This window comes from Melanostigma gelatinosum (assembly GCF_949748355.1).
Source record: "Melanostigma gelatinosum genome assembly, chromosome: 14".
NCBI lineage: Eukaryota > Metazoa > Chordata > Actinopteri > Perciformes > Zoarcidae > Melanostigma > Melanostigma gelatinosum.
The window spans coordinates 6445530-6463344 of record NC_136647.1 but is presented as its reverse complement, the minus strand read 5'-3'; the positions used below and the strand labels follow the sequence as shown (position 1 = coordinate 6463344).

Sequence of the window (17815 nt, the reverse complement as noted above, 5' to 3'; positions counted from 1 at the left end):
ATTTGTGTGTATGGCAATGTCATGGTCCATAGGTGTTCAAGAAGATCACACATGAAGACAGGAAGAGGACACGGAGAAAAAAGGGAAGCAGGAGAGAAAGAGGGAGAGAGATAGAAAAATAAGGTCAGAAATACAGAAGTACAACTGAATTTAGGATTTAAAAAAAGGAAGTCTAAGTTAGAGGATCAAAGTAAAAAGAAGCCATAGCATGTTAGTAGCAAGGCAAATGACACATGGTTCATGACATGCATGGGTGGAAGGCCACATAGATGGAGGTCATGGGGAATGACAACAGAAAGGAAGATGTTTCAAAGACAGTACAGTCCAACCTCTCTGCTTTAAGGTTCAGTCTCAACAAAAATAGGTTTTTTCATCAATCGTGGTGCAGATCAGCGGCAGAGTTTAGGATCCGACAGATGACAACCTGGATGTGAGCAACACATCCACACGCCAGGCTGTTATCTGTCATTTGTAATGGCCAGTGGTGTAATGTAAAGTAAATGCAATTGTATGCTTGTTCACCACTCATCCAAAAGCCTCATTGATTCACCCATCGGGTCATTAATGAAGAAATTGTCGACACAGTACGGCCTCTAGGTTTTTGTTTTGTGTGTGTGTGTGTGTCTTTGGAAGCATGAGCCAAAGGTTGGTGTGTTGAATGACAAAGAAATGATAGGTTCAATATCCAATCAGCAGCCTGTGGAGTGATGCTGGGCTGAACTCACTGTGCAAAAGCAGCACCGTTATATTGAGAAGAAATATAGTAATTATGAGATATGGATTTTACTCAGATCAATTGTTTTGTAAAAGTGAAGCAGGGGATGCACACCTACGACTGACAAAATAACAGCACTATGTTCATACATTAGCTGCATTTTATGTTCCGATTTACATTTTGCCACATTGCAGATACATTCATCAGAAACGTTTTCTCTTGATGCTGATGAAATCTGGGCAGCATTATGTTTCCTTCAAAACACATTTGCTGTTGCAATTAGTGGTGAATGCTCAAGGAAACGATGCTTATGTTTACATGCACAACATATTCCTTCATTCAGAAAAAGACAATATTCTTACTAAGCTGTTTACTTGCCAAATGAAAACGAGTATTTCACCAATATTCACATTAACATGCAGCCGTGCATGCATGCATGGTCCCGTGGATGCATTTAATTTGTCTGTCCACTCCGACAAGGGACGGTTATTTACTTTCCATTGGCATTGTTTCCAAGAAGCCGATACGTGATTTCAACTCATTAAGTGCCACCACCATGTATTGCGCAATAAGAAAGTCAAAGCTGGTGTAAAAGTAGCTGCGTTTCTCCTTCAAACCAGAAATTTAGACTTTTCTTTTGGGGGATCCATCTCTGCAAACTGACGGCTAGTTGGTTTGTTTTCAATGCATAGGAGGCCGGCATAAGCTCTTGTAAAAAAAAACTATTTAGACATATATTCCAAATTGTGTGTATACATGTCCACAGAACGCTCCTACAACACCAATAATATCAACATATCCCACATGTCTTAATGGGAAAATGCTACTTTCGGAATATCCAAACAGAATATGCTGTTTACAATGAACCGTATCAAATTTTAAATATTGTCATATTTGGGACATTGTGGAATATTTGGAGTATTTTGTGCATTTAAACACAGACAATATTGGAAAGGCAAGTCATCTCGTAAAGGATAGACATATTACAGGTGGAACAAAAGAGCAGAGATCAGGTCAAAACTAAAAAAAAAGAGTTTTGTTACACAAATGTGGCAGCTCTTGAGATTGATAAATGGGAAAATGTTATTTTGACACCTGTTTTTGTTTTCTAGACTCTTCAGCGGTGCAAGCACTAAGAGGTCTACTGTAGTAGAGCACATCACCAGACAGATGGCTGGTGTGACACACAGATAGAAAGGAGTGGGCGTGGCAGAGCTCACAGTAGGGCCACTTCTTCAGCTACCATCATACCATTACACCACTGGTCATGGCAGGGAGAATGGCCCATGCAAAAACCACACATCCAAAACAAAAGCTGGTTATGAAGGTCAAGTCTATGACATGGATGGAAGGGTGATCTCATGTTATCAAAACTGCAAAAGTAGTTTTACTCCAATGTCAGCCTTAGCTGGGGAGATTTGGATGGATCAGTTGTAAACACACCTTTTCCCTTCTGTGTCCATACGAGCAAATGTACTGTGTTTGTTTTCAACACTTTTTTTATGATGATGTTTTATCTCTCCACAGCTGGGCAGCATTTCACCTTCTATGACTCTGTGGCATGAAAATGCTGCCCAGCTGTATCTGCAGAGAACAGAAATCACACAGGCCAAATGATGAAAATGTTTTCTTACGCAACAGATCATTTTGTCTAAAGAAGAATCAAATTAACACCGAGATGTGCGTTGACTTTGGTCGATATGTGTTTGTGGCAGTTTGTGTTTCTGGCTGCGTCTTTGAGGATGTGTTTGAAAAAATGAAAACAGATTGAAACTCAACCTTGGATCAACTCGGCATTCGCAATTTGCGTCACAGTGCCAATTTAGCGCACAGAGCCAGTATATATATATATGTTTTAAAAAGAGCAGCCGTTTCAAGCCAACATTACAAGGAACAGCTGTGAAAGCTGCTGAAATGAAATGCAGATGCTGTAGATAAAAATAAACCTCAGCTATTTCCCCACTCGTCTAGAAGTGAAGGAAAAACAGCAGCAACTTGTAAGAAATACTCGACATCGCAAAACAACAACAAAATAAACATGAAAGGAAAGTAATTACGGGAATTAAAGGGGGACTGACTTGGATGAAGCCCATGTGAACCTCTGCTGTGGTAGTATTATAATGATCCAAACCTCCCACTGCTATATGGCTGTTGCCCAGCAAGCGCATGAAAAAGAAAATATCTGGTTTCTTTTTGTGCCATGCACTGGCAGCCGTTGCCTTTAAGGGTCTCCAGTAAGGAACAGTCGAGATTAATCCAGTTGGAAGTGGCACCATGCAAAAGACTGCTGGGGCTGCATCCCCACTTAACTAGGCCACACACTGTATATTCAGGTCAGTCCTGAACCCATGGACTGTGAAACCCACTACACTTGGCAGTGGAAGAGAAAGATGGAGTCTTATGGACTGAATAAAAAGAAGAGAGAATGTGGAAAAATTAATCGTTTGACTGGCAAATGTTGACCCGAAAGGGTTAATTTACTGTAATCATACTTTACAAAGACACCCATGTGTTGGACACATACATATTTATAGGTATTATAGGTATTACATTTATGAGACATTTTTAAATGTGTTTATTCAAGTCAAGGTTCCATCATGGTCTTTAAGTTGGTGCACTAAACGAACAATAATATATTGTATCTATTATGGGGCATTACTGAGCATGAGGGCATGATGCAATGGTAAACATAAGGCATTCACAATGGTAAACAATAATTATTAATTGTACTTTTTCATAAATGTTTCTCATCTCTCATACAGCTGACATACGAGACACCAATTTGTTTGCCTGAAATCTAGTTTGTAATGTTGGTGTCATTTTTTTTTTTTAGATCCCTTGATGCTCACTTGGCAGTTGGAAGGGAAGAATAATTTGGGGAATCAAAATCTCTTTTGTGTGGTTGAGTAAAAAACAGGCAAGAAAAACCCTCAAACTGAAGGGGGAGGATGTCAGAAAGACAGGAAAGGGAGACAGAGAAAGAAAACCTGACAGGGTTCTTTTTTTCAGTCGAAGACAAACAGATGAGTTGTTTTATAGCACAGGTATAGTGCAATGGGGAGGCAGCCCAAGTTAAAATGTGCACCTTACACACAACAACAACAGAACAAAGGCTGACCGTGACCACATGGGTAGAGACGTGTTTGGTATGAACTGGAGGAAATGCTCTGGGTCTGACGGATATCTGGTCCGACTTCATTGCTCACTGAACTTCAGCTGTAACGGCTGATTTACAGGAGCTACTGAAGACCAGGCGAGCAGAGCACCATGATGCTGAGCTTTATCTGTGGCAACAAAGCATCAAGGAGGAGAATATATATAGCAAATATATGCATCTGCTCTTCATATGGATTCAAGAGTTACTCTTCTGTAGACTTGTCTCTGAAAGTGAGCTCAACATTTTAAAATGCTAACCGGGTGCTCCGTGCACGAAAACACTTAGAAATGTACTTCTCCAAGAGGAAAGGATTAGGTGGAGGAGACATAGCTGGAAACAAGCAGATGCTTGACATTTACAGGTTAAAGAACGACAGTACAGGCCGATGGTAAAAGGAATATAAACTTTGGACGACCCAGCTTCAAGTCGTGACTCACGGATTTTTTACTTCCAAGAAAGTTAGATTTTTCAGCAACTTTTGAGGCACACACAGCACTCGTACTGCTCGATGACGACACACAGGCACATAGCTTTGTTGTCTGTGCGCATCTTTCTCTACAGCCACTCGTCTTTAAGGAGAACTGAAAACCAGAGTCAAATTCCTTGCATGCTTAAACTTACTTGGCCCATAAAGTTGATTCTGATTTCATTGTCTTCTCCATTGTTTTGTCATTTAGCTCACAAACGGCATTTTACACCTCCACAAAATACTACAGAGAAACTCTGTAATTGTTAACTATTGTCGAAGAATGTCAAATTGCTGTCTGCTTTATTGCATGGAAATAAGAATTCTACAGTCCAATAAGCAAGGACTGTGTTGAAATAATGCCCCACTCTGCTCATTGGCCATGATCTAGCTGTTATAATTAGTCTGCATTGAAACTCAGCCATTCCCAATGTTTAGTTTAGTTTCCTGGACTTAATCTAACATTAATCTCAAACAAGGGTTTACTGTTGTAATTTTAACCATCAGTAAAACTTTTCATTTGATCATAAAGTCACATTGCTGGACTGAAAATCCTTTCAAGTTGGAGGAATATATTCTTCTCATTAATCACGACTCCGACAGCCTGTATGCATTTCAGAGTTTGTGCTCATTTCACAGATTTTTGTGGGACTTTGTCTTTTCAAACCTACTGTATAGGCTGAAATATTACATGTAACTGTGTATTGCTTTGAGCAAATAATATAATCCTTGACTTCTACTTTGTTACAAACTGCACAGTAAAGTAAACAATGCATCCTCCCCATGCAACAGAGGAGACAGATGAGTCATGTCAGACCCTTACCAGCAAGCTTTGGATAAAGACCTGCGAAATAGTCAAGGATCCAAATAATAGAGCCTCTCTGGTCACGGTGGGAGCCTTGGTGCACTGTGGCTGCTGTGTGTGGATGCTTCGGGTGAGATGATGGGAACAGTACCTGGGATGGTAGTGGGGTCTGTAGCTGTTCTGAAGGAGATGACGCCAGGCTCCGACTTTCCCTGCTGATTCTCTGCCACCACGTGAACCTCATACTCCGTGTTCCAGTCCAGGCCGCTCAGCATCACATAGTCACTGTTGTGGGGAATGCGGATCTCTGGTTTCCAGTCGGATACATGCTTCTGAGGAAAGGAATGCAGAGGAGACAGAAGTCAAAGCTGGGCAACCAACTGGGATCGTGGTCATTCTATACAGACACAGAGGAAAAGGCTCATTTCAGATTATTTGAGAATTATCCCATTCTCAACTTGGCCAATGCACATATTGTTCTTCAATAAGCCCACAAACTACACAAGAGTTTACAGCATAGTTTTCAGTTCCACACAAAAAAAGCCATGTGAAAAGGAAAATAATGCAACTCACAATATCGAACTTGACAACAATCATATAGTTTCAATAAGAGTAAAAATGTGCTTCTGGCTAGAGATGGTTCAGTTTTAACGTGCTAAAATCTGAATTAGTGAAGCGTCTTGGGGGCAACACACAACCCAGAGATGCCAACTCCTTCCTGAGAAGATGATTTAGGAGGGAATGAAGGTCCCCAGGCATTGAAGGACCGCTTCAACATTCTGATGAAAGGGTGCTTTAATGTGTCTGAGAGTTGTTATCGGGTGTTATTTTTGGCAGAGGCCAGAAGTTTATTCCTGTTTCTAGTTGTTTTGGCAAACATTTCCAAACACTGATCACTACCAATTTCTGTGAAACCATTGAAAGAATTGGGAAAGTGGTACCAAGATACCTCCTTGCTCAGGATACTCACAGCCTTGTATCTGACCAGGTAGTGTTTAATGGGGGAACCGCCATCGTCCTGCTTGATCCAGTTGACCTTAAGAGTATTACCCCTTTCTTGGACCTTGACTTCTAGTATGGGGGCACTGGGTTCCCCTACACAGGACAAACCAATGAACCGTAATTAGTACACATATATATGGCTGTTGCATGCACACCATTCTGTGTAGTTAGCTACTGCGCTTCCAAACCGTCCTGCTATGTTCAAATGGGCAAGTGTCTTCAGGGTCAGCCAAACTAAAAACTTAAATTGATCACCAGTTCAACCTATACGGTTTTAAAATGCTTCAACAAGCATTGCATCCAGAGGAAGTTACAGATGTGGTGGTTGTAATCAGTGTGATTGAGGATCAAGGACCACAACACAACCAATCAAATCCCTGCAGATCATTGGCTCCATGCTGTCATGTGTTATTCATTGGTATTATCTCAACAGAACTGCGACTACACCTGACTAGTTTATGTAAGAGAGTGGTCAAATTAAATGCAATGCTGATCTTTGTCAAACACACACTAGATGTAAAATGAGAAGCTTTTAGCTTTATGTTTACACAGCAGTTCCAAACAGCTCAAAGGCTAGCGTGGAGCATCACAGCCCATGTTCTACTAGGGACATATGAATGACTTTGGTGTCACTGTTCTCATCAGTTGGGTATTCTAATGCCCACATAGGATCTATGTCGATGTTTTCCTGACAAGGTCTCGAGTCACAAAGTGTTGGACTTTGACACTGGAGTCTTCTGTTTGTTCACTGTTTCTTACCAAAAGTGCTTTTTTGGTTTATTTTCACCACAACCACAATCATTCCCTAAACTTAAAAAAGTACATATTTTAGCGCAGACCACAATCTTTCCTTAACTCGACCAAAAAGTGTTTATGCCTAAACCAAAGCAAACTTTAACAATGGCAGTGGCAGATCAGGAAAGGATCCTTCAATGCTGATTCAGAACAGTTTTGGAAGGCACTGATAACTGGAACTTGTTGGGACCAACATGAACTCACTTTTCAAGCATACAGTGAGGGAGTATTTGATTATCAAAGATATATTTTGAGTGGAATATCCTTTTAACGGCAGCTTGAAGAGTCCGCAACCCAAGTGCCAGAATAAAACATTAGCATTGTACGTTTCTGCAAACCAGGGATACGTCGAATCTCAACATTTCTGAACAAAATATACGTTTCAAACCAACATTTCTGTTTCTGTTTTAACGCTTGCGGTTTCAAAACTGCATTCTAAATTATGTTCAGGTTTAGGCAACAGAACTAATTGGTCAGGTTTCGTAAAAGATCATGTTTTGTGGTAAAACAAGTACGTCACTTTTGGTAACACACAGGGAACAAACACCGGTCTCCGCTGGTGATAGTCCTGTGTTTGACCCGTCCTCTCCACATGGACTTCCGCGGACTTCGATTAGAACGTATTTGTGAGACGTCAAAAAAAAACAAATGAAATCCGGGATAAAATATGTTGCCTTGAAACCGAATTGACAGTGCAATTTCGTAATGTGGGAACTTCATTTTCAGGAAAAGCGGCTGGGGACAGAGGGCTGTGGCAAAGAGCTGTTGTTCTCCTTGAGGCTCCTCATTACCTTCTCTGCTCTCCTGAGTAATGACTGCTGGGTCACTGGATAATGAGCCTGTAGGCCTTGGTTACTCTATTACTTTTGATAATACATACGTAGTCTTGTGCTAGGGAAGGCTGAGGTGTTTTGTGTGCATGGCCTTTACTCTCATGCCACTGTAAGGGAGGAGTCTAGCAAATCCAAACTCATTAATTATGTACACCGGCTACACACAGTTAGCCTTGGGATCATGTTATTAAACGGACTACTTGATGATGTGACAGCCTTTGCCCTGAGCTAACCCACAAGCAGGGGGCAGAAGAAAAAAAAACTCTCATTGTATATTATATAATCAAAGAAACAATGAAGATTTGAACGCATGCTTTTGTTGGGAGGTCATTATTCAGTAGGTAAGGATTGCAATAACATTGGCTTACATTTCAAATTGACACAGAAAAAAAAATGCCAGTAATCATGTTTCCACACCCAATATTCAACATTTCAAACTCTTTGTGCTTGTAGTTAATTAAATGAATAATGCATGAAGGCACTCTTTCTTGTCATCATCAGAGCGCACTGGCTGAAAACGAGCATTCCACTAGACTGGGGTGAGCATGACATGTGCTGGAAGTGAATCAGACAGTGTTAGTTAGTGACAGCAGCATTTACATGGTGGCAGGTAGACATTTGGCACATCGAGCATTGTTATTCATAAGCATCACTCTTGGTTAGGTCTTTTTTTTTGTCTGAGGCTAAAACAGAGAAAGAGGGTGGTTAGGATGAGAAGCTTCTCCATGCAAGCTGGAAATCTTGGGTGCTGCTACACATACGGAGGGGAAACATGTGGAGCGCTGCCCAATGACCTCACACCGACACACATGTAGGAGGTGTGGTTCCACATGTACCCCGACCGATTAACCCCTCGTCCCCCAGCGTACACACTGAGATGTAAAGTGGATAGAATCGAACAGGAGTTATTGAAAACATGCTGATGGGCAATTCTTCATTTTTCAATTGTGTGGGTTCATAGTTCCATCTGATATGACGTTTAATGCTGAAAAATAATGTAAAAGTAATGCTTAGCCTATACTCACTGTTATCAATTCAATGTTTCACTGTGCAGCTTTAACTTTAAAATAAAACCCATATGATGAATTATGCATATTGCTGGTATACAAAAAGCATCATATTTGTGTTTCATGTTGTTTTTTTTCAGTGTTTTATGTATATGTAGAAGAAGACATGACCAAAGACACAGCCACATGCAGACAGGACTGACTTTCTCTTTGGGAAACAGCAGCAGCAGAAGAAGAAGAAGGACGCAACAAGAAACGGTGAATAAACTTGCATGCAGCAGTAATGCAATGGGCCGCTGTCCAATCAGTGAAACCCTGTGAGCTACTGTATCATTTGAGGAAAAGTTGAGTGTCGGAGGACTATGTTTAACAGTGCATGCGATGCAGATTTCAGTCAGGGGTGCTTTGTGAGGGTGCTCGTGTGACGTTTAAATGCCATTCAATATGCATTGGTGAATATCAAAAATAGACATTTTGATGAAACAAAAAAATTGTCAAAATGGAATTTATGACTTTAAGAGGACATAGAAGCAAATTTACAGCTAAAATTAAAATAAAAGTGTTTGGATTAAAATGTATCTAATAACCCCATTGCACATAATTATTTGTCCCAGAACTAATCCTGACTAATATGTTGCTACATGATCTTGTTGATTTTCTTCCAGCTAATCTTCATTCATAATCTTGGTTTTTTAGTTTTCTTTGATAACTTTGATTATTGAATAAATGGAAAATAAGAGAAACATTTAATCCATCCTCATATGAATTGCACAGCGCTGTGGCTGATTGAGTCACGTTGAAACGGAACTTCTAGCTTCTAGTAACCACAGTGAGATTCACAAAGACAGATTACAATTACCTTTGTTGCATCATTGCAATTTACTACACATGTTTTCTTTTCAGTCAAATGAGTTCAGCAATCTATCCAAATGAAATGTATTGTTGGTGCATCCATGGAAAGAAGCAACCGTAGAAGAAAATGTGTTCACAGAACACAGTCTTGTTCATGACGTGAGTTGAACAGATAACAGGTAACAGATCGCTTGTGATGGATCTTTGCTCGCTCAAAGCTCAAAGCAGAGACCTCAGTTCCACCGGGTATTAACATGCAAACTGGATCTGGTTATCATTTCTGGATCAGGGCAAACGCATGTGAAAGAGTTAACAATCGCATTAAGCCCGCTCAATTAACCACAGAGAAGAGAATGTGGCCCTGGTGTGTATTTCTCCCATTATCGTATTATATTGCCAATATACTATTCATTTTTCATCAGGCACTAAGAGGAGATAGTCTTGCATTGTTAATTAATGACTGCAATGGAGAATTGGCAAAAACATCATTGTTGGCTGGAAGGAAGAAAAGGTCTTAAGATGAATGAGATGATGAAATAGTGCAAGTTTACTAAATGTTCACTACATATTTACAGAATGACTTTAAGATGGATGAAACATGGCCAAATTAAAGGTTTCGCCGATGAATCTAATTTTACAAAAGCCTTCTGAATGATCATCTTATGATCTCAAACTAAACAAAATAAAAATTACCTTCTGTTGGCCAGCGAAGACGACATCATCAGCACCATGCAAGAGCCACATGACAAAGTCACATGATGTGCACGCACATGATTGTTTGATTGGACAATACAGGAGAAGGAGGGAGGGGGGAGAGGCGCGGGGCACATGGAAAACACAGACAACATTTGTGAAATGATGAAAACATGTCAACAGAATAAACAAATGAACAATAATGTTAAAGACAAAATGGCACAAAAGGAACACAAACAACCGAGAGAAAAACAAAAATCGATAAATAGATTTTTCTGAATACATGTACAAAAGTAAACATGTTGCTGAATATATGAAGTAATTCCAGACTTTTAGTTTTGGTTTTTGGAAACACGTTGAATAATAAATAAATGAAGAAAGAAATGAATTGATTTTGATTTTAAGATATAGATTTTAGATACAACCAAAACTGGACATCAGGAATTGCCTCATGCATTCACATAATCAACAGCTTTTCCTCGGACACATGTTCTGTCATTCTAACGTTTTAGATCGCAACATTAATTCCAATCTGAATTTGAACTATGGTGCGCTCGAACACCAAGTGTGCCATTTTAGACAAATTAGAGATATAAAAGAAAAACAAAGCGGTTTGTTGGGTTTCCCAGGGACAAACTAGAACTCAGGGTCAAAAGAGGAAACTCTGCAGCTTTGAGAATACAAATCTTGGCAACTGAATATGATTCACAACGCAGCAGACAACAGCATGAACACATGGAACATCAGGAGAAATAAGGTCTGAAAGCATTTGTGACGTTTGCTTTGAGTGATGCACTTGCAGAAAACACACTATGAACAACTACATCCTAGCTGACTCTAAAGTAAAGCCACATGTTGTTAAAAGTGAGTTCAAAGGGAGAGATTTGGTTAGCAACACTGCAAGGACACACGATTCTCATACAGTACAGGATCTCATTTAAAAGGAGCGACAATAGACGTACAACAATTACCCCATTGACCTTGTACCAAACACACAAATCATGTATGTTCACATACTGTTGCTCCAGGAATTAAAGCAATCAGTAGTTTGATGGGTTAGTTGCTTGAATGTGCAATCACTTCTACTTTTACTGGCTCTTTGCACAAAATAATGACAGCATATCAGCAGTGTAGTTCCTGGTTGTGTTGTTCAGGGCACACTGAGCAATGCAGCAAGTAGAGGAAACTACCTCACATTACTGCCTGTCAACTGCAGAAGACGAGTGAGAAGCACGCTGTCATGGAGGATAGATGATCTGGTACTGTGTCTGAGCTGAACGGACACAATGACACGAAACATCGACGAGCTCTCAAGGAAAGTCAATGTCTGGAGTGGTTTGGATAAGAATTGCAATATGTGAAGAGAGGCAGAAACAGGGTTGGTAGGTAGTAGGAAGTGGAGGAAAAAGCATGACTGCAGGGTGGTACCTCTCTTTGTTTTGTCTCACTCACTGTTTATGCCTAAATGTCGTGTTTCCATGATTATGTTGTGTGATAGAGTTTTACGAGTCTTCAGTGTCAGCAGAGTTCTGTAGACCAGGTCTACCAGGGTCTTCAAAGGCCAGGTTTACCAGGTCACAGCTGATTTACGGGAGTATAACCTTCTCTAAATCCACTGCGGCAAAATCAGAGGAGTCTTAAGACACATTGTGTTAATGCATTCACAACACCATAGTCAGGCTGTTAGAAGGGCAACCGTCATGTCCTTGACAAATGTTAGTAAAATCATGATCGAGTGTTAAAGCTCATTTAGCTGTCGCTATACTCGAGCTCTCCTATGAGCCACACCGGAAAGAAATGAACATCTACACCAAGTGTAAGGCCAAGCAGGTAAGAGAGACAGAGGTGAAGAGAGAGACACACACTGCACACCGCACGACTGGCATACTCACTAAGAGCCACACTGGTGGTGGCAATAGGGGGTGGTGTCGCTGATGAAACTGAAAGATGGTGAAAACATGGTGAGAAGAGCTGGAGCTCTCTTCAACTAAGAGCAACTCCCTGCTGGGTTCACGTGTGTTTTTACACCGTCTTCGTGATTCAGTCCTGTGGAACAATGTCTCCTCTTGTTTTTCCGGACCTCTTAGCACACACACACACGTTGGACCTACTTTAGTGAATCACTTTGGCTTGGATAACAGCAGACTATTTGCACGACGAGTCTGGACCACTCGTGAGCTACGAGCCGCTGGCTCAGGCGTCGCCATGTTGAGAGCCATTGAGAGGCAATTACAAATGCTGCCGGCTGCTCCTTAATATCAAAGATGGGGGGGAATGTTGAGCACACATTTCCTTACATTACGATACATCCTAAACTAGTTCTAGTGCTTGCCAGACTTCTTATTTCTTCAGCAGTGGGAGTACAGCATCAGCTTCCTTTCCTTTTTGTACCTCGGCCAATATAATTTTGTTTTGGTACTTGCGGCATCATTGACAGCAACAACTAGCCGTCATGTTACATCGTCAGACTCTAAGTCTAGCTTACATTCTGCTGAAGTAGAACACACACACGCTGGAAGTCTCCTGAAACCAAGACAGTGCCAAAGGTATCGTTTAAAAATATGCACATATATATAACTCATTGGTCCAAAATGGAATGTGACGTATATATATATATATAGCAACAGAAAAGATGCAACCAAAAGCATAGCTCAGTCCAAAGAAAGCTGTAGCTCCTCACCACCTGCACCTCGGCAGACACTAGGAAACTATTTACAGTTGATTAAGTAAGCACAGAACAGTCAGTACTCTAATGTGACATCTGAGACACAATTGTCATCAACTGTAATTGCCAAATTACAGTGCCAATATAAAAGGCACACTGTGAGTACAAAAGGGGAATCCTTAAGATTTCTGGGCATTGAAGGCCTGAATATTCAAACCTTATTTTCCCAGATGGGGCCATTTATGTGCGAGGTTGCCCTGCTTTTAATATCATTACCAGTAAATAGTCTAATCTCACGTTGATTATCACAGGCAGTACAACCGTATTCCTCTTTGTGGTCTCTAAAGACAGTATACCTTCTTTAAAGGCCTGATATACAGCAACACCCATTGGCTAAACTGCTGCAGTGCACGAGTTCAATGCAATTTATACGATTGAGACACCAAGAGAAGGATGCTACGGGCAAGCAATACTAAAGAAACAACGGTGGCACGACGGACGAGGGTACAAATGACGCACTTTGCTACAGACTGCACTGTAAGTCGTATCAATCTGTCACATTGGAAAACAAACCTGAGGCCGTATTAGAGTAACGGAATGGACTGCCGTCTGGAAAATGAGTACAACGGGTCATGGAATGAGTAATGTTTTCAAGTAAGGTGAAAAACATTAACAGGTTTTGGGTGATGACTTCTGTGGAACTCTCAAACCTTCAATCAGAAAATCAATGTTCTAATAGAGTGCTGCAGGGATGACTATCTGTAGAGCATCGCACTGGTTCCATTGAAATAAAGCCAATAGCCATTGGATTATGGATTATTGCAGAAAATAAGCTGTTATAATGATACATACAGGTTTTTGTTCAGCAAGATTATCTTCACAAAGGAACTCCACTTTTAAGATGTTGGAATCATGAATGAATACACCAGTTAAAAACTATTTGTTGTATGTGAACAAACTACACAACAAGACTCATTTAGCCACTTGTTCACAATCACCTTTTTTAAGACACAAAATTCCCGAGAGGGGTGTTTACCGGTGTATTTTATGTCGTAGAACACGTTAAAAATCAACCAAGCGTGTGTTAACCGCAGACCTTATTTTAGGCTTCTTAACAAAAAAAAACATTAAAAAAAAACATTGACTTTGAGACGATGGAACCTGAAGTGCAAAATGCTGACTCGTTTCCAGGTTTAAGGACATATTTCTGCAGCACTCTCTTTAGGGAATGGTCAAAGAAAAGCAAAGAAATGCGGTGGAGATAGAAGTAAAGAGAAAAATATAGCAGACAAGACAGGGAGAAATGACTTACTTGTGAAAGAATACTCTGGGAAGTCCAGTGGAATACAGAACAGATGGGAAACCATGATGAGGAAACAACAAAACAAAAAGAAGAAACAAAAGACAATGAAATGAGAAACACGCACAATGAGAGAGGGCATCGCTTCCCTGCCACGCCACGTCTCCAGCAAGTCTCGCTTCTCTTTGTTCTGCAGCCAACTCTGGCTTTGATAATACTCCTACTGTATTACACTCAACATTAGAAAATTGTCTTTTTTTTCCCGCTCAGACGTGACCTTGGTCGTGTAGCAGCGCTTCAGCATTTTCTTAAAAGAACACTGGCTTTCTGGATGACAATCTCATGCCTCTCTGAAGTAAAAAATAACACATTACATGACAACTTGCATGCAATTTAAACTGATTCCTCCATGTCTGTTATCATTTTATTTCTGTTAATGATGCACTAAATTAAGCTTGAGCTCATCCTTTATGTTATACATGAAAAAACGTTCTCGTCAGACTGGTGTAGAATCAATAAATACATCAGACACTGAGGTTTGCTGCAACATCGTGAAGCAGGACAAAGCCTCTTTCTTTCAGGAATCAGGATGCCGAGGAGGGTTTTTTTTCTGCAGAGGCAGTAGGGTGATGGTGCACAGATGGAAGCATGGCATAGAGGCTGGTACAAACTAAAACAAAGATTTATTCATGAACCTGATTTGAAAAGCTGACTGAGAATTCGATCCGTTGTGCCTAACTGAGGCCTTGGTAGACTCGCTCTGCGGTGGAAAGAAGGAAATAAGGATAATTCTGCTTTATTATGATTTGAGTCATTCATTCTACAAGAAATAATCGCATGGAACCCACAAAGTAAATCGGGAACAGCGTCTGACACGACAATCATCACCCAATAATGTCCATGTCAACATCCATCTTAGTTTACGGACAGAATTTCATGCATCGTTTTGAATCACTCATATTTCCTGCACAGTGAGGGATTATTACTAAAACAAATAGAGTGGTTTAGATAATCTGGCGAAACTGTATTACAACCTTTCTGATTGCCTGACTGCTCCTGTTTCCGGACTTTATTGAATGTTGCCACGTCACCAATCTCAGAAATGACTTCGGTGAGTATAATGTTGTCGTAACCAATAAAAAGGGCAATTGAAACTTAAAAAAATATAAGAGAAAGTTGTGATGAAGCAGAGTTCTCTCACATCATCATCACCTCTTTGATTCTACGACATTGCCATGTTGAGACAGTTCAAAGATCCCTCATGCTGCCTTTTGTCCACATTGGGTTTAATGAGTGCGGCTGTAAGCCAGTACACTTATTAAGAGTGATGGCTCACAACTGTCCAATAACTAATACCTTTGTCTATGCAATCATGTAGCATCATGCTACTTACTGGATAAACGTAAATCTTAGAGATGACTCTTCTCTTCTGTACAGCATTGACGCTGTCAGCCTAGAGCCAATTTTGGACCTCTATTGGGCCTAATTTATCCCTCAATGAGACAGCAGTATGTCACATGCTGCTGCACACAAATAAACACGTAATTGTCACATTTGATGTCAAGCCGGCACGTTCTGATTGACGACAGGTGTTGCGCACCTGCTCTTTGCTGTAAGGCTGCAGATGATGCCATATGCCTAACACAGCTGTGATTTGACGCCAGATTATTCACCAAGAGAAATTGAACACAGAGGGTGGCAGCAATCTACCCTCATCTGTCTGACAAGTAGGTATTCTCCTTGTATCTCCCCTGATCCGTCAAGGTGACTTCATTCTCCTTTCTCGCCAAACACAGACGGATAGAATATTTCCTCCACTTCCGACATTTCATCGTGTGCTGCCATTTCCTCCACGAAATATAAACAACCTTCAGCAGGGCTTGACCCCTGGCAGCTATATTAACAATGTGCGCCGTTACTGAATTATAAATACAGACACTGACACTTCTTCACATGGCGGTATAAATCAGCTATAGACATGCACAAGTACCTTCCAGAAAGCTTTCACTGAATCACCTGAGTTGTGGGCTAAAAAGGCAGAGCTCTGTGGAATGGAACGTTGCAAACAGTCATTAGGAAAGAGGCACATAACACTGTCCAGTGATGAAGGACACGGGTTTTACTTAGTTTACACTATTAACCAAGTTGGATTATGAAGTGGCACTGGGAATTATCGTTCCCTCGTTGGCCTGGCTGAAAAAAGGCCTGCACTGGGAGGGGGGTGGGGGGGGGGCTTGGCGTGAGAATAGAGGAGAGTAGGGGCGAAGGCATCTGGCCTCAGCTAGACATGAGCAGGCAGTGGAGTGAGCAACAGCATTTAGGTTCAAAGCATTGAGTTCAGATGTGCGCTTGCTGAGGGCAGGGACACGAGCAGCGAGGGCAGTACTTACGGACTGGCTCAGTCTTGAAAGTGCTGGGCAGGCTGCTCTCGCCTTCGCCCTTGCCGTTGACGGCCGACATCTTGACCTCGTAGGTGGTCTCTGGCTTCAGGCCAACGATGGTGATCGCGGTCATGTCTGTGGGAGGCGGGGTAGCGTTATTCCAGGCAGGTATAGACAGGGACAGAGAATGAACGAGGAATAAAGGCTAAATATATGCCGTCAAGGAGATTATGTTTTCAGTTCGGTTTGTCACTTGTTTCTCACTTAACATTGAGAGATTGGGCATATTTTCTTGGCAGAAGTCTGAGCTCTCCGAGTGCCCGTCTAAATCTTCATGCGCTAATGAATCGGCTGAATTAGAACTCAGTTATTCATGCGAAATGTCTTTTGTGAAAAACTAGTACGAGCTTCTTTGTCCAAAAAATGCAAACACAGGTCTTATTAGGCATTCAACCCAAACATCTCATGCAGTCATTTTCTCCCTGAGAAGACGGTCTCCACCGTTGCAATGTTTCTTGGCTTTTGTTTGCTTAGTTGACTCCTGCTCTTATCTAACTCACGAACATGATTTTTACAGATCATATGACGTCATACATTTTTTTTATGTTTCTAACAATCTGCACAATTTCAGTTTTCACGAAATAAAAACACGACACAACTTGGTTAGAACCACCCAATAAACTCACAGACGTCACTGATTGAAAACGTGCACGTAATGGTCACCAGTGAGCACATGGGGCGAAGAAGACCAGCATCGTGAAGAGCAAATGCCAAAAAAAGGGCAAGTTGTTGTAATTACAGTGGGCTTTTGGTTTATGATCACTGGCATATTTAATAGGATAATACGATTAAAGATAAATTGCAAAACACATTGTGCAACGTGTAGTACAGAGAGAACGCTATTGGGCAAGCCTGCTGCTGTAATCTATAAATGTAATTTCAACGGGTGAAGGGAATTGACTAATCACACGGCAATAAAGCATTTTGATAGCTTCAAATATACCATTTAGTTTTTGAATAATTACTTTTAAGTGTGCACTTGTGTTGTAAAACATTTCATTAGAGAGACACTGTTATTACCGTATTAGCAAGGCACCGTAGAGATTTCAATCAGGATAACGCAGACACACACGCGTGTTTCCTG

General features: G+C 40.9%; 1 protein-coding gene across 3 annotated transcripts in view; it reads right to left on the bottom strand.

The window, feature by feature from the left end:
- ncam1a (neural cell adhesion molecule 1a) overlaps nucleotides 1-17815 on the bottom strand; it is a 221098-nt gene that overhangs the window by 19053 nt on the left and 184230 nt on the right. For 2 of the 3 annotated variants that reach the window (XM_079282885.1, XM_079282887.1), the window contains exons 13-17: nucleotides 16681-16806; nucleotides 14303-14317; nucleotides 12218-12265; nucleotides 6114-6238; nucleotides 5295-5475 (exon numbers count right to left, since the gene is read on the bottom strand). In XM_079282885.1, coding sequence (XP_079139011.1) covers nucleotides 5295-5475; nucleotides 6114-6238; nucleotides 12218-12265; nucleotides 14303-14317; nucleotides 16681-16806 — 495 coding nt within the window. The remainder of the gene's footprint in view (nucleotides 1-5294; nucleotides 5476-6113; nucleotides 6239-12217; nucleotides 12266-14302; nucleotides 14318-16680; nucleotides 16807-17815) is intronic. The other variant, XM_079282886.1, reaches the window with a different exon arrangement.